Source organism: Lynx rufus, unplaced genomic scaffold (assembly GCF_022079265.1).
Source record: "Lynx rufus isolate CCGP_SWC_20201006 ecotype Redwood Valley unplaced genomic scaffold, mLynRuf1.p SCAF_1, whole genome shotgun sequence".
NCBI lineage: Eukaryota > Metazoa > Chordata > Mammalia > Carnivora > Felidae > Lynx > Lynx rufus.
The window spans coordinates 37,382,010-37,407,086 of NW_025814823.1; the positions used below are offsets into that span (position 1 = coordinate 37,382,010).

A 25,077-nucleotide genomic window follows, 5' to 3' on the forward strand; every position below is an offset into this window, starting at 1 on the left:
CCTCACATTCTCCATTGTCTTTCAAAGGTCAGGACCCCACAGAATCTTCCCTGCTTCAAGGAGAGATTGGAACCCGAGTCTCCATAGACTCAGGAGAGGATTGCATACAGTTCCTCCTTTTATGGTTGTTAACCGAAACATTTTCTGGGAGTACGAATTAGAAGCCTTATGAACTATCTTACTGAAATCAAGGCAACTTCATACTGTGTCTAATACGGCTTCGGTGGTATAATTTCATAGCAAGATCATGCTTGTTGTTTTCATAAAACACATGCAGAACACCCAAAATACAAAGGATTTGGATTTTGTTTTTAATACACTCATACTACAAAATTATTTTAAAAGAAGGATCTATTTTTCTTTCTTCCTTTGTAACCACCATTGATAGAAGTGTTACTGCCAGGAAAACTTTTTTTTTTTTTTTTTAATAGGGTTAGGGAATGACTCTAAAGATTCAAGGAACGGAAATTGTTTTTTCCCCTGTAGCTGAAATTGCTACGTTGGTTTTAAGTTTCCCAATCCAAATTAATGAACAATTTTCTCAGTAGTCTAAGAATGGATTTGGCAGTGCAAAGATCAGAGCAATCTCTTCTTCATTAAATTGGGCAAAGAGGACTCACTGGTTCTCAAACTGTTAAATGGATATTAGGGTTTTTAATGAATGGAACATTTATTTTTGTGCCAGCTCAACTAGCAACATTGACATGATTAGCATACATTTTGGCAACTGTGCTAGCACAAGGTGTTAGTAAAAAGGGGCTTTTATCTTTGAGCTTAATTTGCTTTAACTTTCCTTGTTATAAATATTTTTAATGTGAAGGAGATGGTTTTGTAAAGGAAATCCTGGCACAAGACGTTATTCAGAAATATGTCTTTTTATTAATGTTACAGGCATCTCTCATGCTAGAGATGAAGTCTATACCCCGAAACACAAAAACGGTCTTCAAATTTAGAAATAAATAAAATATTTTGTTACTTATACTCCTGTTGACACCACTGCACTCTGGAGGATTTTTTAAAATTAATATCACCACTTGTTTCATACATAGTCCCTTCCTTTAAAAAAGAGAAATAAGGTATAAAAATGGTAGAGGATGGATTCCTCCATTGCTATAGATCTGTTAGGAATGAAAAGTTTTGGGGGTTAAATGATCTTAGTTTCTTAGCTCAGGTGCCTCTCATACAAAAGGAATTTTCAATAAAAATATATTTCCTTTTTTTTTAACAAGCAGTACTGCCTCCTATACTTATTCAAATTGTCAAACTGAAGAAAACAAGAAAAATGAGTTAATACAAATTCAAAAGATCTTCGGTGTTTGCATTGTTTTTTTTGCAATGTATGTTTAAAATGTATTGAAAGCTATTGTAACACAGCTAACAGAGGATTTGTTATAAGTATGTAGTAAGATGAATGTTTATAGCTGATACTAAATCAAAAATTAATATGCATGTGCACATGCGTGGGTATAAATTCTCATGTGAACTTCTGTGAAACATATAGGCATACCCTCTATTTTATATATATATGTATATATATATATATACATATATATATATACACACACACATATACACACACACACACACACATATACACACACACACACATACATACACACACACACATATTCAATGCTTTACCCAATGTTTAATTGAGTAATGAATTAGTTTAATATAAACTCTAGCAAACAGAATATTTATACTGTACCCACATTTATCTCTAAAAGCAAACAAATGCCAATAACAGGCACTTCAGTGAAAGTACAAGCCTGTGTTCAAATATAAAATGGTAAAAATGAGAAAGAAATTATGAAAATATATACCTTTAATTTGCAGACATATAAACACGTTTGGTACAGTACAGACACATGATGCCAAAAAGTAGAATGGTCCAGCTTAAGCTAACACATTCCTTGTTTACACAGATATTTTGCTATAGCTCTCCTATAAAATAAAATTCCCAGCTCACACAATGAAGTGAAAGAGATCAATCACCAAGGAACCAGCCTGCTTCATTGCAAAGGATTCAGTAAAAGCTAAGTTATCAAAGCAATCTGCTGCTGGGCTTACAAATAAACTCTTGGACCTAATCCAAAGCCAAAGGAAGGAAGCCAGAAATGGTGGCCAACAAACCTAAACGACAACAAAAAAAGAAGTATAACTTTTATATAAGGGGCCCAACTAAAACAACCAGTAGTGCTCACTAGCATCTAGAATAATTCCGTTTTAATATGATTTTTACTTACTCATGTGATAAATGAGTCCAAGAACATAAAAACCTAATATATAACCCAAGCATAAAGTATACCTGACAAGTTGTCAAAGCACCAAAATGTCGTGAACACCTACAAAGCAACTAAAGATTGAAACATTTCTTTGCTCCTGGCTGTTTTCCTTGGACACAATTTCCAGTTACAATGTTTGGAAGGGAGAATATATACATTTCCCCTGTAGTAATAGCAAGTGCAGTGGTAAAGCAAACAGAAAGCAATCTGAGTACATGGAAAGTGAAATACTCTTCAGCAGGTCAAATCCTTAACACGTGGCCATGTTTTCACCCTTGCTAAAGAGGAATTGCGCTTCTTTGTTAATGCCTTCTCTTTCAAACTATACAAGATGTACTTGTGAGGTAATAAACATTCTGTTTACAAATGCATTTCTTTTCTTTCTTATCATACATTTAAGTGCAGTGAAATTCAATTTATTTCAATGTCATATTTCTTAAATGTTAAAAACAATATATTTAAAATATACTCTTTCATTAATTTCATGTACAACAACTGTCATGTACAATACCTCAAAACTGTTCCCTGCAAAGGAGTAGTTGATGCCCTCTTGTGGCTAAAGGACTTTTTAGACAAAAAAAATGCAATGTACCATTTTCTTACCTTATTCCCAGGTTCTACCAATCTGCTTGGTGAATGAAAGCTGCAAATCATGTCCAAGCTTTTTTTTTTTTTTATAACAGTTCTCTATAGCTGTTAGTACTAATTTTCATTAGAAAATGCTGTACACATTTTATAATTTTGAATTTTGAATTTAAAAACCTGTAAACAGCTTATTTACAATATAGTACAAGTTATAAATTAGTTGTCCTCCATTGGAACTGCCATCTACACACTCTTGTTTAGTTGATGAGACTACCCCAAGTCAGTGAAAACATCTCTGGGTTATTCCACAATGAAATGTCAAATATTAGAAATAGCCACTGGTTTCCTCTCTCTCATATGCAAGTCGATTTTTCCTTTGAGTGGAATTTGTACTTCCAAATTTTCGTCTTCCCTGTGATGCTTTTTCCCTCTCCTTAAACAGATGTATATGCCCATCCCTGTTACAAGTGTGATGGAACCCAAGCTTATTACAGACAGAGCTACTAAGGTAGGCACACAGGACACAGACTCAACTTTCCTGTGAGTTGGTTCTATGGAGATCTGTGGTTCTTTCTCCTCTATGTTAATTTCTGGTTCCTTTCTTAAAAGACTCTCAATGTAGCTCTCGTTACTGACAGTGTCGTTGACAAATAGATTCACCATGACCGTGGAGTGGAGAGGTTCGGGATAACCATGATCGCTCACTTTCACCAGTAAACGATGGAGTCCATAATCTGTCTGCAGCAATGCCTCTTCCAAAGTAATGTTGCCGGTTTTAGGGTCAATCCTAAAGGACTCGGGCCTAGGACCTCTTCTTCCTATGATGCTGTAAGCTATGACAGCGTTCATGCCCGTGTCTTTGTCAACAGCATAGACCTCTGTGACTGGGGAGCCGGGCAGAGTAGAAGGCAGTACCAACAGGTAGGACATGTTAGATTGAGGGAACAGAACAAGAGGAGGGTTGTCATTGATATCTAGAAGGAGAATTGTGATTTTTGCAGTTGAAGAGAGGGCAGGCTCGCCCCCGTCAACAGCTTCGACCCACAAAGTATAGGAGCTTTGCTGCTCTCTGTCCAAAGAGACTTTGGCTCTCAGCATGCCCTTTCCTGTGTCTATGACAAAAATATCACTCTGGTTCACCACCGAGAGGGCGACCCATCCATTTCGTCCGGCATCAGCATCTGTCACACTAATTACCCCAATTTCACCATATCCTGGAAAGTTTTCTGGCACAAAAAAGCTGAAGTCCTTGTTGATGAACCTAGGACTGTTGTCATTTTTATCCAACACCGTGAGAGCCACAGTGGCTACTGATTCTCTGGGTGGCTTCCCAGAGTCAACAGCTCTGACTGTGTACCTGTACTTTTCTTTCTCTTCTCGGTCCAGCTGAGTAGAAACTGTCAGAATTCCTGTGACACTGTCTAAGGAAAAATACGATGGGGCATCAGGTCCCAGAAAATAGGAAACCTGGCCTCTCTCTCCACTGTCAGCATCTGTAGCATAGAGCTTAGTCAAAAAGGCATTGGGTGCGTTGTTTTCTTCAATAGTTAGTTCCAGCAAGGGTTGCAGGAAAATAGGGGCATTGTCATTGTCATCTAAAAGTTGCACTTTAATAATTTTTTTGACATGAAATCCCTCAGAGTTCCAGGCCACCACAGCTATTTCGTAGAACTGCTGTAGCTCATAGTCCATAAGTTTTGTGGTTTCCAGCAAATATTCGTTACTGTATGGTTTGTAAGGTGATAACCGAAATGGTCCTTCACCGTCCAGGTAGCAGTTCACCTTGTATTTACCTTCTGGATCTCTTATGGTGAAGAATGCAATTGGAGTGTTAATAGGTTCCAGTTCTTTCAGGTAAACAATACCGTCCACCTCATTTGCTATATAACGAGGCACAATTTCAGGTGGTCTGAAAATGACTTTGATAATGGTCACCAGGGCCGTGGTCACAGCGGGGATGCAGCCTGGCCCGTTGGCAAGGATGGTGAGCTTGTGCGTTTGCAGAACACTCCCCCCGATCTTACTGAAAAGTTTAATGACTCCGGTGGTTTCATCAAGATGGAATAAATCCTTGGATGCCTGTGGAACTTTCTGGCTGTACGAGTAAGTGATCTGAGCATTGGTTCCCAAGTCTCTATCCACAGCCTGGACAGCTGCAACCGGTGTGCCCACTGTAGCATTCCCAAACACAGTGACATTGATTTGTGAGTCTGCGAAGAGAGGACAATTGTCATTAATGTCAGTTATGCCAATGGTGAGGGTGGCGCTGCCCAGCAGTGGTGGGGACCCACCATCCTCTGCTATGATGATGCTCACATACTGGTCCTGGGTCTCCCTGTCCAGTAGTCCCATGACAATTAGATAGGGAGTGCGCTCCCCATTCTCATTCTCCTCCACATCCAGGGTGAACATGCGATGGTAGTCCAGCAAACGGTAGGTCTGCACCCCATTCGTGCCTATATCTGGGTCCATGGCAGGGTGCTCTATGGCCAGCCGGGTGTTTACAGGTGCATTTTCTGGCACCCAAACTGAGATTTGGGAAACGGGGAACTGCGGGGCATTGTCATTAATGTCCCGGATTGCGATTTTCACCTTCACAAACCGAAAGTACTCCTGAGGCAGGACCAGTACGTCCAGAAGCAAAAGACAAGAGTCAGAGGAAGGGGAGGAGGAGATGGAAATGCTGCCGCCCCAGGCACCTCCTCCACCTCCTTCTAGACACAGGGCCTCCCGGTCGATCTCCTGGTCAGAAGTGTGCAGCTCCCCGGAGCGGTTGTCTAGGGTCACGTACTGGCCACTCAGTCCCCGGGAAGCCAGGCTGAAGGAGAGAGGGGGGCTCCGCTCAGCCAGGGTGCGCTCAGGCAGCTGCGGCAGCTGGTTCTGCCTCCCGGCGTCTCGGGGCACCAGCCGCAGGTCCTCGGCCAGGCTGCCGATGAGCACCCCCGCCGGCAGTCCCTCGTTCAGGCTGTACAGAAGCTCCGTGGCCCGGCTGTAACTTGCGAGGCAGTTGAAGGGTCCCACGAAGAGAAAAAACAGAAAGAGATGCTGAAAGTGGGGGGAGGGGAGAAGGCTCGTTACACACACGCGGGAACACGGAGATTGGAGTCAGAAACCAGTGTCACGGGGTCATATTTGCCCCCATCCCCGTTCCCAAAGGCAAACCCTCTAGTCGGAGAGGGATGGAGAGGAAACTTGCTGTAAAGGAGATCTTTGGGGCAACATTGTCGCCAAAACTTAATGTTTCTGTTCAGTTTCTGCAACCCCCCCCCTTTCCCCCGCTCCCCATCAGCACCCTCATTGAGTTAATAATCGGAATCCCAAGCCTTAAAGCATCCCTGGAAACACGCGGCCGAGTGGAGAGGACTCCGCTCAGGGACTGCGCAACGCCGCAGGGAAACCACCGGGGTAGGCTATGGAGAGGGAGAAGGTTGGTAGTGGAGAGGAATGAGCGATGATGGGCGATTCATCAATTTATTCCACATTGAAATGTTTCTACCACTAAGGTCCCCGGAACGCGAAATGTGCTACATCCCTTTTTGTGAGACCACCGCTGCCAACAACAATATCAATAATAATAATACGGGAAACATAGTGACACGTTTCCTTCGGACCCCCCCCCCCCCATTAAATAAACACTTTGGGTCAGAGAAGTGATTTTCATTTTAGCTCTCATCTATCAAACCGAAAGGACCTGGATCTCTACCTACTATTAAGCCCTCACTAACCCCCCTCCCCTAAGGGAAGAGTAGGAAAGGCGGAAAATGCTTACGCAAAAACAATTTGTCAATTACAGCGGCCAGTGCTAGCAGGTGCCGGCAGCAGGACACAATCTCCGCACCCCTGTGTCTCAAGCCGATAACCCCCTCCCCCCACCTCATCTGCCTACATTCCTATTTCAGAAACTTCCTCTCCCGACCCAAGGACTAGCCGATTCCTTGCTAAAATGAAGACACCTTATCCCAAACTCCCTTTCCCTCCCCCAACCTTCCCGTGAAGTTTGGATTAAGGTAAAAGGTTCGAAAAACCGTCAAGGAGTAGGAACCGCCTCACAGCACCGCAACTTGTCTGGACCCCAACCCTTACCGGCAGGCTTCTGTGGCTGGTGCTGCTCCTGGGACGACTTAGACGCCCCATATCCAGGCGCGGGTGCCAGGTCGCCGGGCGCCACCTCACTGCCAGGGCCCGCGAGCTGCGCGCATTCCCTCGGCCGCGCATTCCCAGGGAGGCTGCAGTCAGCGCGCTCCTGACGGGAGGGCGGCAGAAGACACTCCCTCTCTGTTCATGCAAATCGCTGGGGAACTTCAGCCAATAGTCACTGGCTCGTCAATTAAGGATGGGGGCGAAAGGGGGGCGGAAAGGCGCGGGGCTGAAGGGCATGGTCATGGTTTCCTTCCCAGGACGTGGGTGAGTCCGGACCCCGCCGGAGGGGCCGGAACCGGGGGACTTGCCTCTCAAGACTGCGACGTGGCGCCACCCGGTCTGGCCCCGGAGCGCGTGCCCACCAGATCTCCCTCCTCGCCGCACCAGTCACAGCTCAAGTCCACAGGTTGCGAGCACGACAGGGCGAATTAGCATAAATAAATAAATAAGCCTGCTTCTGTATATCTGGATAGAGAGAGCGAGGAAGTAGGCGCTACAGAGCAGCCACAGGCGCGAGCCCCAAACGCTTGCCCCTGCCACCAGCTCTTCGGAGAGACTTGGATCAGGCGGTGTTTGCAACAGAGAGAGAAAACCCGCTCTTCTCTGCGGAGGGAAGGAATCCCAAACTCTTCCTAAGGTGGTCTGAGCCTGAAAAGCAAACCTATGAATTCGGTGAGGGATTTGACCTGCTCTAATTTTGAAGCTTCGCCGTTGGTGGCCAGTTTCCTAGTTGTACGCGCCAGGGTCTCTGGGTGTCTTCCTTGCGGTCCTACTTTAGAGGCAGTTGTGGCTTCTGGCCAGGGGAAGAGCCAAGGGGGGGAGTGGAAACAATTGTGTGGTAGCACAAGTAGTTCTGCCCGTAAGTAATTTGAACATACTTCTCTCGGGGTGAATTTTCTTTTTTCACTCACTGAAGCTTAGGTAAAAAAAAAAAAAAAAAAAGGTTACTTTTCAAATTATCACTTCCCCCCCCCCACCCCCCTTGGAATACTTCTTGGGAAAGCAGGCCTTTAGAAAGGAATCCTGGAGGAGTGTGGTGCAAAAATGCTTGGACATTTCCTCGGACTCTCACACTCAAGGGCCATGTGACCTGTTTCTTCATTTATAAAATCGGGGCTGGTGAGAGACTCCAACGCATTAAGTCTGTGAAATACTTTTTGATCTGCAGGGTGCCATATAAATAATGGAAAAGACCATTGGTCTTTCCCTGCGTAGACATTTCTCTTCATCACTGGGTTTCCAGATAGCCTGTGCACTGCCCTGAACATAAAATCCTCCCCACTGAATATTTAGTGACTGAGCCCAGAATACAAAAATCTTCCTCCTGGGTCAGAGAAAGATCTAACATCCCTGTGCTTTCCATAGGCACCACTTTAATCTTCCTATTCTCCCTTATACTAACTAGAATATAAATTGGTTGGCTGAACTGATTGTTTTGCTCTTTCCTCTTTTCTCTTCATCCCGACTAATTCTAGAGACATGGAGTCCTAAATATTGACAACACACTACATCAAAACACCTGGTGTATGTAAGTTTCTTATTGAGCAATAGGACCATACACAGAGTGCGCAAACAGAATCCCTTATAATACATATCTGGCGTATGCTAGGGATCTGGTTTACAAAATTAGCTCCCTGAAGCTCTTTAGAATGAAAATTGAGCGGGAGTAAAGTGGTGAACACATGGGAATGTGTTCAGGTGGGTGTGAGGCCACTATACAGCTGATAAACAGAGTACCGTCAGAGAAGTATGATTTGTCTGTCCTTACCTCTTCAGCTGCTAATTCTGCCCTACCGCTTACCTTTTACCATAATTGGTAAATATTTACTCACGGATCTGTAGTTGAAACATGTCCGATTCCAAAAATCAGTACCAAGGCCCTTCTGAAATGTGTTTAATTTACGTCTTCACACCTTACCCACAGCTTCCGGAAGTTTGGGGCACATGGCTAGAATCAGGCAATATGTCAGCCGTCAGAGTACATGTAGGCTGGACCCACAGTCGGAATTAATTTTACATCTGTACAGATGGCAACAGTGGTAGACTGTGTATCCCCCTTACAGTTCATGCCCTCTCCAACAGGTTAAAATCACTCACCTTTTTTTTTTTTTTTTTTTTTTTTTTTGGTGAAAATATGGGAATCTCTTTCCTTAATTTGTCCCTTGTTTACAATGACACCACACGGGAGCTGCAGTTTATGGAGATAATTCTATGGAAGGGACACTGCCTCTTTGTATTTATTTTGTTGACTGTCTTTAAGCTCCTTGGACTCTGTCTGTGGACTCTTAAACTCTTTCTTTTTCTACAGTGGATAGTTTTGGCACAGATGCACCATTTTCAAGTGTCCCCCACACCACATCACGGCAGAATTTTGGTCTCCTGACTATACCATCCAGCTGCTCTCTATGGAAAAGGTGAGTGCGCCTCTTCTGCTTCATTAAGTAGGCAAGAAATTAAATCTGTGTATTCTGTAATACATAGATTTAGCAATAATTTTGCTAGAGTGTTTCTAAAAAGCATGACCAAATGAACTATAATGTAAGTTGAAACATAGAAGTTAAACATTCTGGAGATAACGTTTGGAATGTCAGTAATAACCCCCATTGCTTTGTGATGGCAAAGTCCCTGGATGGAAGTTTGTCATCAAAACTGGAAGACCCAGGCACAATTTGAGGTAAAACTTTCCTGTCACAGTCCCAGCGGTTAACTGAGCTACTTGTTACTGTGTCTCCTTTTTGAAGATCTAAGCAGAAGTTTCATGCAGTTTTACACTGAATGAAAGAAGACCAAATACCCCTCTTTCTTCTCCTGTACCTTCATCCTGGGTACAGTGAAAGCATTCCCACCCTCCTGTTCCTTATGATGCCAGCCCTGTGACCTACCATCTGGTGTCACATATTTCTTTCTAAAGATGACTTAGGGAGCTTATGCTATTACTCCCTTGAAAAATAATACTTATGAACTTCTCAGATGTCTCAATTGCTCTGGGCCTGCTTCCCAGGTGTTTTGTAAAAATTGATCTAGAAGAATAGTTAGATTATATGCCTCCTGAGCCTATTTTTTTCTATAGACAAGGAAAACAATTTGATACAATAGATGGCACACTGAGCAGAGCCAGGAAATTTGGATTCCATTTTCTGGGTTGTTGCTAGGTTACTGTGTGACTTTAGGGAAGTTCTCACACTTCTCTGTTTCAATTTCCTATAAATACACCCCTATACACTACATGGACTAATAAGCATTAAATGGATTACCTAATATCTGTCATTAATAGACACTGGATAATGATGCACAGGTCAATTTGATTATTACTTACTGTGTTTGCAATGTTTAATTATTGATTAATATTCATAATTAATACTAAATAATATTACAAATAATATAATTAATAATTACTATAGTAAATAAGTGTAATAATTAATATAATGATAATTAGTAAAATGATAAATAAATGTTAATTAATATTTATAATAATTTCCATTTACTGCAAGGCTTCTCCCATTGCAGTCTGATCTCTTTATAAGGGGTGAGCGTGCTTAAGGTGTCTATCAGGATACCGTCTTCAAACTTTGTACATCTATCAAACATACCCTAAACTTTAAAAATATTTGGAGTGTTTTGCTTTCCAGGTAGTTTTTATATCGAACCATTTAACGTATTTTAATAACAGTATAGTATTCACAAAGTTTCATGGAATTAATGTATACACTGATATTTAAACCTATTTTGAACCATAGTCCTATAAATGTTCTAATTAATTCAGGATTGTAAATAAGTATAAATTTAGAATATGACCTTATTTTAAGAATATTACATTTTTGCTTATTACTATATGAAATGAGAAGCCCCTTTAGATGATTTAGATATATGCATGTAAACATATAATGTATATATTACATATATGTAAATATAAATAGTGTAAAATATAGGACATATAATATAAATATGGTATAATATAAAATAATTACAATATGTATTTATAATTAAATATAATTATAATTAAATATATATTTATATAATGTTTTTAAATTAAGTATGTATTTATATAATACATATTTTAAAATCTATTGTTTTATAAATATAAATTATATATTTATACACATTACATAATATGTATAAATGGAATGTATGTGTATACAGACACACATTCTTTTTCTAATGAACAATCAAGATTGAGATATGATCACATTTATAAAGCCAATACAATATTTGAAAAATAATACAATTGACCAACTACTGAGTATCAGTTATGTTTTGAACATGCTATTTCGTTGCTCCTGATAACAGTTTTTAAATGTAGGTATTATTAGTTCAGTTTTACAGCCATAAATTACATGTCTATCAATATCTATGGCTCCAATCTGTGGCCTCCAAAGCAAATGGTCTTTCTACTCTGGTATGCCCTCCACCAGAATGGATGGATCTAGGCCCTGTATATATTTAAATGTATTGCAAGGAGTGCTTGGGTGGCTCAATTGGTTAAGTGTCTGACTCTTAATTTTGGTTCAGGTCATGGTTTCACGGTCTGGGATGCAACCCCCAACCCCAACCCCCCCACGTTGGGCTCTGCACTGACATTGTGGAGTCTGCTTAGGATTCTCTCTTTCCCTCTCTTTCTGCCCCTCCCTCTACTCTCTCTCTCTTTCACTCACTCTGAAAATAAATAAATAAATAAATAAATAAATAAATAAATGTTTTTCAAGCCAACAAATGTTTATCACTGATCTACAGTAAGAAAAACACTGTCAGCCTAGATTGGCTATATGATGCCTTTATGAAGTAAAAATTCTTTAGTCAGTTGCTATGTCCTAAACAGATACTCATACAGAAACACAAATTCCTCTGTGTTTGGCCAGCTTCACTCTTAAGATTTGTAGACTTAGAATATATTATGTGAGTATATTTATTGTGTATACTTGAAAGTCCTGCAAAGTTCCAAGTAATTATATTACTTAGATGCATTGCCTAGTTAACCCTCATTTTATATATTAGTTGAGAGCAAGAGAGATGGTGCATAACTAATTCAAAGTTTAGAAGTACTCCTATTTCATGGAATAGTAGATTTTGGCCTCAGGAATGTATCTGATATTAGAGGCTAGCTATGACAAAAAGCAGTTATTTTCATACCTTCTATGCCTTCCTAAAGCTTTAACCTCAAACATTGCCATCAATACCAGTTAGTTACTTCATATTTTATTTTTCAAATTCACAAGTATTTTTAAGAATCAGTACTATAGTAGTTCCCCCTTATCTTCAGGGCATAATGTTCTAAGACCTCCAGTGGATGCCTAAAACCACACATAGTACTGAACGCTGTTTTTCCTATACATATATACCAATGTTAAAACTTAATTATTTTTAAGTTTATTTTTGGAGAGAGAGAGAGAGACAGAGAGAGAGCAGGACAGAGAGAGAGGGAAACAGAGAATCCCAAGCAGGCTCCGCACACTCAGCACAGAGCCCAATGCAGGGCTAGAACCTATGAACTGTGAACTTGTGACCTGAGCCAAAATCAAGAGTCAGGTACTTAACTGACTGAGCCACTCAGGCGCCCTGAAAGCTTTATTTATAAATTAGGTGCCATAAGAGATTAACAACAACTAGCAATAAAGTAGAACAATCACAGTAATATACTGTAATAAAAGTTATGTGAATGTGGCTTTCCTCTCTCCCTCTCTCAAAATATCTTACCGTATTGTACTCATCCTTCTTGTGATGATGTGAGATAATAAAATGCCTGCGTGGTGAGATGAAGGGAGGGGAATGATGTAGACACTGTGACCAGCATTAGGCTACTATTGTCTTTCTGACAGCGCTGCAGGAAGGAGAATCATCTGCTTCTGGATTACAGTTGCCCCGGGCGGGGGGGGGGGGGGGCGGGTAACTAAAACCCCTGGAAGCAAAACAGAGGAAAAGGAGGGGATGACTGTAATTTAGGTAGATTGTTCGTCAAGTATATCAAACAAACTTAAAAAAAGAAAGAGCCTACATTGCATTTTCCCTACACAACTCAGAGATTAATTGTGTGGCTAATAGGAAATGAGCATATTGGTTCTTTTGCTTAGAAAGCTGTATAATTGCTTTAGTAAATAAATATGCATTTATACTCTGTGTATAAAAGGACGCACATAAGATAAGTTACTATAATACAAACTTGTATTCTAAAACATTGAACATGGGAATGTGCAGTGTATGTGACTCCTGAAAGCATTTGTCTATACTAACGAGTACTTTCTTTTTGTTTTAGAAAACTTTGTGTAAATGGGTTTTACATTTCTCCTCTTTCCCCACATATTCCAAGAGGAAGGGTGGATTGGGATAGAACAGTCAAGGTAGGGTAGAATAGTTCTTTTATTCTCAGAGCTTAATTAGCATCACTTTAACAGGGGTGAGTATAGCAAGGCAAAGTCATCAGAAAACCCCAGGCCTAATTTTAGCTCACACTTTCGACTTTCTCTCCTTATCCTCCAAATAAATCTTAAAAGCCATTTCCCACTCATTTAAATTTCACGTTCTTTCTTCTCACTTCTGGTAGAGGTGATAATGAGCAGTGAAATCATCAAAAGAAAGGTAGTAGGATTGAGGAGGAGACAAAAATGAAAGGCATGGAAAATCCACAAAGTAGATCAGCTGAATCGTGAACAGTTAACTGCATGCATGCAGCTTATTGATGACACATATGCCTTACTTCCCTGAGTCAGTCCCTGGGAGACGTGAAGGAAGGTATGGGCTGTGAGAGGATAAAGTAATCATAAGCCCTATAAATTAGCACAGAAATTAGGTCAGGGGCAAAAGAAATCCATGGAAGGAGAGACACCATTGCGAATTTCATTTGAGGGCACTGATCCCCCCATCCATATCCTGTGTTGTTCAGATGCCACTTCTTCCTTCACAAACTGAAATGTTACATTTGGAAAAGCTTAATGAAAATTTGTGCTCAGGTAATGTTTTTACATGGATCGACAGATCTTTTGCCTGGCTTTATAAAATCTCTTTTCATCTAATTCTTTGAATCTAAGGTAGGTTGGATGAAACCTGCATGACTGTTCTGATCTCTCTGTGTGGGGTATAAAAAAGCACCCAACTAGTACTGTAGGGTCAAGGAAACCTTTTTTCTATGACGTAAAAAGGCAACATTTTCATGGTGGTGAAAGCTGTCATCATTAGCCTCTTCTTTTGGGATATCCTTTTAGGAAGAGGGTAGAGATTGCTGACCTCAATTTCATTTACTGGTAACATCTACCAATTACTGAGCACGTAACTTTTGCCAGGTGCATGGTGAACCGTAGCTCTAATCTTCACAAGGACGCTGCAAGTTAATGATGACCCCATTTTAAAGATAAAGAATCTGAGACTTTCAGAGGGCGAGTGGGTTGCTCCAGGTCACACAGCTGGGAAGTGGCCAAGTTAGGATTGAACAAGAAAAATTTGAGGTAGTTTATTTTAATGTTGGTGAATCTTTGCCCTACATATTCACTGAAATAAGCACATATATTGAGTATTGAATATGTGCACATTATAAACAATGCAAAGAATGCGACAGCAACAGAATCATTTAAAAACTACCAAACTTGTAGAAAAATTAAATAATAATTGACAAAAGGTAAATGTCATATTTATGAAATAACAAATATTTTTTTCTTTATTTGGATTATCAAGAAAAGGAAGGAGATTTTATAAATTAATTTTCGTTAATGGCTTGGAATTATATGCCAATAAGACATCAGTTGGTGAAAATAATATGCTTCTTGATAATGAAATCATAAATATCCCAAAGGCCATCTAATTCTTAATTATAGATAATGTTCAAATCTGGTCAAGTTGATATCAACTTTATTTAAAATACATTAATAATTATAGGGTTTTTCCCCTCCCTATGGATAAATTCTTAACTAGATTTTAGTGAAACAGCACTAATAATAACTAGCTATTAAAGACAAAGTTGTATTACTAACTTTATTTAGATATTTGTATGTTCCTTTAGGATTTAAAATAAGTCAGACAAACGTAGATGGGTGACTATTACTAGATTAATGTTTCTCATTACCCAGAATTTAGATTTTGTGTGATATAACACTCATAGACAAAGGAGAAAAGAAAGCTATAAAGAAAAAAAAAAAAAGATTGATTTATGTGGGAAGCAAACTTTTTGTATGGTATTTTTCTCTAAATGGAAAGGATTAAAAATTCCTTGAATGTGCCATAAGCATGACATATATTCTCTATAAAAGGGATTTTTTAAATTCTAAATGTGGAAATATATGGCATGCTTTCTTGAAACAACAACCAAAAAAATCCCCACTTCCATAGTCCAGTACATTTTAAAGAAGATCTAAATCTATTAAAGTCCTGTCAGAGCTTGTTAAACTATTAAGTAATGATCATAAAAGGCATTTTACACACAGCATATACTAGGCATAAAGCTGAGAAATCTAAGATATCCTTGCTAGTGCAAGTGTGAATATTTTAGCATTTTTGTGGTATTTCTGGATCAAAATTGATTCCAGGTGCCATCTCCACATATCCATATATATGTAAGATAAGCTCTTTAAAAACTTTTTTTAAGTTTATTTATTTATTTTGAGAGAGACAGAGACCACATGAGTGGGGGAGGAGTAGATAGAGAGGAAGAGAGAGAGAAAATCTCAAGGAGGCTCTGCACCGTCAATGTAGAGCCCCACATGCAGCTCGAACTCACAGAAACTGTGACATCATGACCTGAAACTGAAAGTTTAACCAACTGAGCCACCCAGGCACCCTGTAAGAGAAGCTCTTTAGGCTAGACGGATCCTTTGAATCTGCATCATTGCCAATGGCTCTCTGAAGTTACCCCACAGCCTATAGTTTACCTCCTTCATACCGTAATCAAACCAGCAGTGACCTTTTTTGGGGGGGGGGTAAAAGGATAAGTTTTCACTTCTATTTACTGTTAATAAAAAAAATATTAGAAGTCTTGAGTCACCTTTATATTTTTTCCTTCAACAGATTTTGGCAAGTAGACAGCATATTCCTTAGACTTTATTAGAGGCTAAAGAATGGTAGATACAACATAGAAGGTGCTAGACTCTTTATTGTTGTTGCTTTTGCATATTTATAGCCCACTTTCCTTGACTTTGCATGTTCATAGCCTACTTTTCCTGAATGTCTGATGCTACACTTAAGTATGTTTTGTATCCATTACCTATGACCTTTATTGATTTGGTTGGATTTCCTCTTCTCACTTTGTAGCTATAGGTTTCTCCAAAGATTCTGTTTTCTGGTCACTCACTGGGGAGCCCTCTCATTACAATTCTAGTCATCTCTTTCTATATTTAGGCTTCCCAATGCCATTTCTAAAGTCCCCAAATTCTACACATTCAAAAATTTTCCTGTCACTAGAAGTCATCTACGGTTGAAAATGTCTTTCTCCTAGGTGACACCAAAGTCCCTCCTTAAGGATACTTGCTCCTTCTTCAAAATGGCCTGTTCTCAGTCAAATAACCTAACCTATAACAGTGCTTCTAGCATAGAGCTTAAAAACATACTAATTACTGAAGGGTAGTTCATAAATATTGTGAAACCAATAGCTGCTATTGCCATTTGTTGAGGGAAGGCAGAACTGAGGTGCATGGTTTTGTTTTCACCATATTGATACATAAATAACTGATTGTTCCTAGAAAATAGCACATACAGAAGTTTGAAGAAATCACATAGCAGTACAGAGCACTGTTGCCTGAGAAAAGTCAGCAACCTACCTCACAAGAGGCTCCAGAGAGTTGAATTAGAGTAGTAAGAAAATAATAACAGCCACAGAGCTTTGAGCATTCACTGGACTAAGATACACAGTTGACCCTTGATCAACACAGGGGTTAAGGGGCTGACCATCCACGCAGTCAAAAAGCCACACATAACATTTGACTCTCCCCGAACTTAACTACTAATGGCCTTACCAATAAGCATAACAAGTCAATTCACACATATTTTGTGTATGTATCATATACTATATCCTTACAATAAAGTAAGCTGGAGAAAATAAAATGTTATTAAGAAAATCATAAGGAAGAGAAAATACATTTACACCACTGTCCTGTATTTATTGAAAAAACAAACAAATAAACCTTCATGTAAGTGGACCTCTGCATGTCAAACCCATGTTGTTCAGGGATCATTGTATATGCATATATGCGTATTCACACATACAGATTTGTGTGTATCTTACATCTATATGTCATACATGTCTATATATGTGTGTGTGTCATACATAAATTCTCACAATAGCCCTATCAGTAGGAATTACTGTTTCCAATTTAAGAATGGGGACATTCCAGTTTTAAAGCATTATGTACATTATCCAAGATCACACAACCACACTGAAAGAATTTTTTATTCTTTAAATTTTAAGTCATCTCTATACCCAGCAAGGAGCTCAGAACTTAAAACCCTGAGGTCAAGAATTGCATGCTCTACTGACTGAGCCAGCCAGGCGCCCCCACACCGCCATATTTAAAACCTTCCAAGCATTACCTTAATTCAGACACTATATATTACTGAGCTATATAGCACAAACTGAAAATTCTAATTTGGGGAAGGAGGGGAGACTACATTTTAAAATCTCAAGCTTAACTCATATTGACCTAACCTGACTGTATGTCTCAGTTTCTTAAGTCTGTTTTTTAGCCTGTTGTCCCAGGGCATACCCTCTTTCACTCTTAAAATACTGTGGTTGAGATAATGAAATATAAGACCAACTTAAGTGAACTGTATTTACAAGATTGGTGCAGAAACTCAATGTGCAATGAAAATATAACTGTTACAAAGGCTTTCATACTTCTGTGGCATGGTCAGTGCATTCTTTTCTGAAGACAGATCTAAGTGGGAAGCAAAGGAACGAGGAGGGTCAAACTGTAAAGTGAATCAAATGTTTATTCATAGCAGACTAAGCTTTGGACTTTGCAGCCAATGGAAATGGGATCCTTAAAGCCATTTGGCTTCAGTTCCAGGTCACTGCTCAGTGCTTCCAGGCACACATCCTTTAGGATGCTCCTTTTTTTTTTTTTTTTTTTTTTATTTCCAAAGCTGGTTGGTCTCTGTGGTGATGAACACCTGCTTTAAAAAACAAACAAACAAACAAACAAACAAACAAACAAACAAAAATCCTTTCTCAGGGTCGGACAAGAAGCTGATATCTGGGAACCATTCCTTTTCATTGAAGAGCAATTTCATGCTTCTGCTCTGATTGCGTGATCAGGGAAGAGGACGTTTTTCCTTATTGTCAAGGTGTGGAAGGGCATTCCACTGTAGCTTGTAGGTAGGGACAAGGGGACAGTCAGCATTGTGCCCATGAGGCTAGGCTTTGTGGTCAGACAGACCTGGCTTCAATTCCCCATTCTTCAAGTTACTGATGGTGTTCCCTTGAATTTTACTTAGAACTTTGAAGACTCAATTTTTCCATTTGATAAAAAATGGTTTAAAATTTTCAGCACTTACCATTTGCCAGGCACTGTCATAGGAGCATTACCTATATTAAATCATTTAATTTTTATAACAATTATATCAGCTAGATACTGTCAACTATTGTTATTTTAATATGAGGTATAACGAGGCTCAGTAACTTGCCCCAGATCATACAGCCAGGAGTGGAGGAGCTGAGATTGGAAATCAGGGAGTGTGCTTCCAGAACCTATACTTACCGGCTTCCCTGTACTTTGTCCTACAAAACAGGATTGAGAGTACTTACTACTAGTGCTACATATTTAAATAAGAAAGTGAATTTAAAGCATGTCACAGTCATTAGCACAGAGTAAGTAAGGTTCAATAAGTGCTAGCTGTAAAAATAGTAGTTCCATTCACTCCTTCCCCTCTCCTTCCCATTCTTCATTTTCACTCAAATTAGACCGTGGTTGTTTTTGTTTCCCATACTCCGTAATTATTGCTGTTTCCAAACCTTTTTCCTCAATTTGGAAATCCCGTGTTCTCTGCTGAGCTTTTTCGAAAACACGCTTATTCTTCACAGTTCAGGGTATGGGACGTTTCTCATTCTGCTTTTGTGGTGCCTTCACATCAGTTTTCATCCCTGTGAGTTTTATTGTTAATTCGAACATTGGAATAAGTTATGATCATTTTTGCCTGTCTCCACATTTTCTTCTATATCATTTTTGGACAGAATAGAATATACTCATGCAGGTTTGCCATGTGGATGTAAACATTTTACTTATTTCAATGTTTCATATAAATATCATCCTAATGAAGTGTCCTTTATCCACAACTTTTCATTTATGGAAACAATTGTAACAACTATATAAGCTAGATAATGTCAACTATTGTTATTTTAATATGAGGTATAATGATTATTTAGTGTGTTACTAAATATTGGATATGTGTTTAAAATGGGATGTAAAAATTGAAGGCTTTTCAGTGTGTTTCAGTAAGTATATCTTGATAATTTTTTGGTAGTTTGTAATAGCACTTGCAGTGTATGAGGATAGTCATTTGTCTACATTGATATCATTACCTGATAATAGATATATTTTTAATTTATTTTCTATATTATGGTTCCAAATAGCACTTATTATTGTTTTTATTGGAATAGTAATAATTTCAAAAAATGGATTTCTTTTATGTTTTTCATTTTTGGGGGGAATTGGTGGTTTTTCTTACTGCTTTATAAAGCTCATTATACAGTAGGGCACACAGTGCCATTTTATTTCTTTCAGATGTTTGGTAAATTTCTCATTTGTTCTGTCTTGACTTGTATTTCCCCTACTAAGTAACAAGCTGTGTATATATCATGGTTAACATGGACTGGGCAAATAGTTAATGCTCAACTAATAATTAAAAAAAATTTTTTTAATGTTTATTTATTTTTGAGAGAGAGAGAGAGAGAGTCAGAGAGTGAGTGGTAAAGGGGCAGAGAGAGAGGGAGACATAGAATCTGAAGCAGGCTCCAGGCTCCGAGCCATTAGCACAGAGCCCGATGCAGGGCTCGAACTCACGAACCGTGAGATCATGACTTGAGCCAAAGTCGGACGCTCAACTGACTGAGCCACCCAGGTGCCCCGCTCAACTAATAATGTTTAAATAGTTAAAGTACTAATCTCTTCGCTTTTAATTATTTATTAGATATTCTACATGTCTTTAAGTTTCATTAGCAGCACAGATAATAAATTTCTAAACACAGGAGACTCTGCCTGTTTATACAGTACTTGCATAGCACTATTTATTTAATTTTAACGAATATAATAATGTGTGTTAACATTAAGGTACTTTGACTATAATACGTATCAAGGTAGTACTCTACTGTGAACATACACAGTATAATTAACATTCCAGAGTTAAAGTATAATGTGGCTAACTTTTTTAGTGAAGAAACATGAAATTCTTTCTTTTCAAATTCAATATAGGAAATGTTATGTTCTCATTTTCATCTCTGCTGGATGAACCTCCTAGCATCCAGAGACGGTTGGTCCCATGAGATCTTCTAATCCATTTGTTCCTTTTCTTGGTCGATAATTTCTTCCCTAGAGTTCAGCAAAATGACAATCATGTAAAGATACTTTGCTCCTCCAGGGAAAATGTTTCCTTTTTTCTTTGCTTTAATAAACTGTTCTTTTCATTTTTAGCTCCAGTTTAAAACATGAGGGAGAGCAATAAGTGAACAACTGAATGAAAATGAAAACAGAGTTGCTTCTCCAATAGAGTAAATGCCTTTGGGTGAGGAGTGACTCTCTTTTACTCTTCCCATGGTCTCTGGTATATTTTTCTTATCTGCAAAGTACAGGAAATAAGACCTTTCTCTGATGTCATGTGGATTAACTAAAAGTGTGTCGGTAAAGAGCTTACATTTCTGAAGAAAAAAAAAACGTTCTTTTTTCACTCTTGGGGTTCAAGTGGTCTTCAATCCCAAATCTTGATAAAGCTGTAGCCAGAGCATTACAGAAGAATCCTGCAGTAATCTTTGTACTGCAATGTCTATTACTCTTCACCATTGTCTCTCTCTCCCCTCTCCCCACTTCTCCCTTTTATCCAGTTTCTATTTCCTTCTGTATAATAGAAAAAATACGTTGTTTCTAAAAATCAAAGGTAGTAAGTAAGTCAGTTACTGGGGTGTTTCTGTCAACATACAGATATTTCACTTCACAAAAATATTATATGTCCTAGTAGAGCTACTTTATATTAAAGCAGAATTTGAGACTTTGATTTTTAATTTGAGATGATAGGCATTGCAGAAATGTGAACCCGTTGCTGGCTAAATCTGGACTTAATGACAGATAATATATTCTATACTTGAAAATCTATTCAGTAAGGGTGTATAAAAGTACTACTATTAATAGGAATTACAAAACTACATTGATCTTGTGCTTCAGTAAGTCTAGCTGACAACCATAAAAATAATTAGATGCTGTTATTATGCCAGTTAGAGATGAGGAAACTGAGGCACGGTGAGTATATTGGCCATATTAGGCAAGGTTATGCTACACTAACAAATTAATTCCAAACTCTTAGCAGCTTAACACAACCATAGTTTATTTCTTGCTTATATTACATGTCCACTGTTGGTCTCCTTGTACTGTCAATCAGGATCAGGTTGAAGGAGTTTCCTTTTCTTGTGACCCTTTCATCCCATTTCTTTCTTTCTTTCTTTCTTTCTTTCTTTCTTTCTTTCTTTCTTTCTTTCATGTTTATTTACTTATTTCTGACAGAGAGAGAGAGAGAGAGAGAGAGAGAGCGTGGGTGGGGAGGAGCAGAGACAGGGACAGAGAGAATCCCAACCAGGCTCTTTCCACGCTCAGTGCAGAGCCTGACCCAGGGCTGGATCTCATGAACCAGGAGATCATGACCTGAGTGGAATCAAGAGTCCATTGCTTAACTGACTAAGCCACCCAGGTGCCCTGGTTCATCCCATTTCTTAACTTTCGGGGACACTACATTGGGAAGGAGAAAACATGGAGATCTCATAGTGATCTCTACCTCATTATGCACATATCTTTTCCACTCATAGCTCAGTAGCCAGAACTCATCACATCTCTTGCTCGTTTGTAAGAGATAGAGAAATATAGTCCTCCCTTGTGCTTAGGAAGGAAAGGAGAATCAGATTTAAGCCCTCAGAATAATTTCAACAGATAGTTAGGTAGCTTGTCCAAGGTCCAATAACTGGTAAACAGTGAAACTGCGATTAAAATCGAGAAACACTGGCTCCAGACCCTGTACTCTTAACAGCTTCACTATTGTTAATATCTGATAATGCCTGATGTCATTTTATGACCTCTGTCTTGCTCCAAGTTATACTCTTCTTGACTGATTTTGTAATCATTTATTTCAAATATCCATTGATTTAAAGAACAAAATAGCGGCTTCTTAAAAATACATAGAGTGGCTCAGTCTTTTAAGCATCTGATTCTTGGTTTCCGCTCAGGTTGTGATCTCACGGTGTGTGAATAGGGCTCAAACTCACTGATGGTGTGGAGCCTGTTTGGGATACTCTCTTTCCCTTTCTCTCTGCCCCTCGCCCCCCTTGTGGTTTATCTCTCTTTCTCTCTCTCTCACTAAAAAAATAAATAAATAAACTTAAAAATTCATAGATTTACTCTTATCTAATATACATCTACAGGTGAGTACAACTATTGAGCATGTTCTTAAATATTATATATATATATATATATATATATATATATGTAAATCTTATGTATAAGTATCATACCTATAACTAGCATATAAATATACATGATATTTCCAACAAACAACAATAACTGAGATTGTTCCAAAGTCTGTGTGGCTTACCTGATATTTTAAAAAAGTGTACCTTAATTGCTCATTCTCTTCAGACTCTTAAATATTACACTCTGTTACTTTATAAGGTTACTAGTCAAGAAGGAGGACAAAGCATTCAGGACAATCGACTCATATCCCGGGGCTATCGAAATTCTTTTTTCTCAGTCTACAAAGAAAACAATATTTTAGTAAGTAGAAGCATGGGCAAACTCTGCCTAATGTCCTAAGTAAACAGCAGGTTAATTTCAGATTTTCTATATTATAATTTACATCCACTCTGCAAAAGCTATAAATGATAAAATTTGATTTTCCTACCCATTACTCTATTTCCTTTAGCCTAGTCAAGGAAAACAAAACTTAACCGCACGTTAGATTTCAGGATACCTTCTTGTTATTGCCTGCTCAACAGTAAATAATATGAGGATCATAAAGTCTTGAAGAAGATGCTGAATTTCTTGTGGGAATGGGAAAAAAAAAAGCTCCCTGGTGTGTTAAGCTCATTCTGAAGAGTGCTTACGGGGGAAAGAAAGACATTTTATTGCCAAAGGAATTTAGGTGTACATAAGGTTACAAATTTGTATGGGTCTGCTAGAAAGAGTACATGCAATAATGAAATAAAGAATTTAGGATATCGAAGGTCCTGATTTTTTGTGCCTAGGGATTTGTGTCTTTCTTTTGATTTGGGTTCAATTTTAACTACTTTTAATCAGTTATTTTGTTACTGTGTAAGAAAAACATTGAAATCATTGACAACAGTATAAAACCTTAAATGAAGAATTTAATAAAAACCTGTTTAATAATACAAAATGGAATAAACGTAGGTAAATTCAGACTTGGTTGTCTTGCACAATTTGAAAAATTAGAATTATCTGGTATATTTTTACACATTTAGCTTAAGAAGATGCCTTAGGGCCCAATCCACATTATAAAGTTCTCACTTTATAGATGGGGAAACTAGGCTCAGAAATGTGTAGGTGATGCCACTAATGGCAAGGTAGAACATGTGAATTCCATTTATAGTTACCTTCTAATGATACATATCTCTCTTTTATCTTTCACTGAGTTACAGTTCTGAAAATTTTTCAGTTGTGGATGTTATGATCTGTTATAATTATAGATGAAGATGCCTACTACAAATTCCTTAGATTTCATAGAATAAGCAACAACAGCATTGAGGCAACGCAGAAGTGACCTCTCAGTGGCATGTAATGAATTAGGCACCGATTAACCTGACATCGTAGTGAATTTAGTTGTGACTTTAAAAGGCTCACTGGTTTCTTGTCTTCTTATTTCATGTAAGGATATTACATATTACATATTCTTTCTTATTTCACATCCTCTTTCAATACCACTTTAGTCATCTCAAAGAAGAAATCCTATTTTCTTATAGAGTCTATGAGATTATGATATGAATAGTTACAGAAAATAAAACTTTTTGTGTATATAGTGTAACGAGAAGCTCTTACCTTTTTTTGTATTGAAGCAATTTTTATTTTTTTTTTATTTTTTTTAAAAAAAATTTTTTTTCAACGTTTATTTATTTTTGGGACAGAGAGAGACAGAGCATGAACGGGGGAGGGGCAGAGAGAGAGGGAGACACAGAATCGGAAACAGGCTCCGAGCCATCAGCCCAGAGCCTGACGCGGGGCTCGAACTCACAGACCGCGAGATCGTGACCTGGCTGAAGTCGGACGCTTAACCGACTGCGCCACCCAGGCGCCCCTTGAAGCAATTTTTAAATTTTATTTATTTATGTAAGTTTATTTATTTTTGAGAGACAGAGAGTGCACAGCAGGAGAGGGGCACAGAGAAAGAGGGAGAAAGAGAGAATCTCAAGCAGACTCAGCATGGTCAGCACTGTCAGCACTCGAACCACAAACTGTGAAATCATGACCTGACCCCAAATCAAAAGTCAAATGCCCAATCAACTGAGCCATCCAGGCGCCCTGGAAACTCACCCTGCGTAGCAAGAAGCAACAAGCAGAAAATATTAGTTCTTATTTTAATCAAAGGGCCAACAAAGAAATAGAATTAGCTTCATTAGTAACCAGAGAAGTTAAAATTAAGACTTTATTGAGATGGCATGCTTATATTTGCTAAATTGGTGACATTTAAGAAGTCTGACCAAACCAAGTGTAGGTGAACATGACAATCAGTAGGAATACTCATATACTCCTGGTCTGTTGGTAGAGCAACCCCCCACCTCCCTTAGGAAACAATTTAGCACTGTTTAAGGATACTTATAGATGTAAAAGAACTGTAGTTTTTTGTTTTTTGTTTTTTTAAGAAGGAAATTATGAGTATACAACTCAGACTAGTA

The 25,077-nt window shown here is 38.6% G+C and overlaps 1 protein-coding gene across 1 annotated transcript; it reads right to left on the reverse strand.

Moving 5' to 3' along the window:
* Positions 1-3,188: 3,188 nt before the first annotated feature.
* PCDH20 (protocadherin 20) lies at positions 3,189-7,085 on the reverse strand. The gene is made up of 2 exons (XM_047080285.1): positions 6,954-7,085; positions 3,189-5,915 (listed from the first exon to the last, which is right to left on the reverse strand). Exons 1-2 carry the CDS (start codon positions 7,083-7,085, stop codon positions 3,189-3,191), a joined length of 2,859 nt encoding a protein of 952 aa, XP_046936241.1.
* Between the last annotated feature and the right edge of the window lie 17,992 nt (positions 7,086-25,077).

Bases quoted from the DNA above. Each gene is read 5' to 3' on its own strand.
- PCDH20 (XM_047080285.1), bottom strand. From the start codon at position 7,085: ATGCGCGGCCGAGGGAATGCGCGCAGCTCGCGGGCCCTGGCAGTGAGG. The intron at 5,916-6,953 runs GTAAGGGTTGGG...CCCCACTTTCAG, and splicing joins CCAGCCACAGAAGCCTGCCG to CATCTCTTTCTGTTTTTTCT.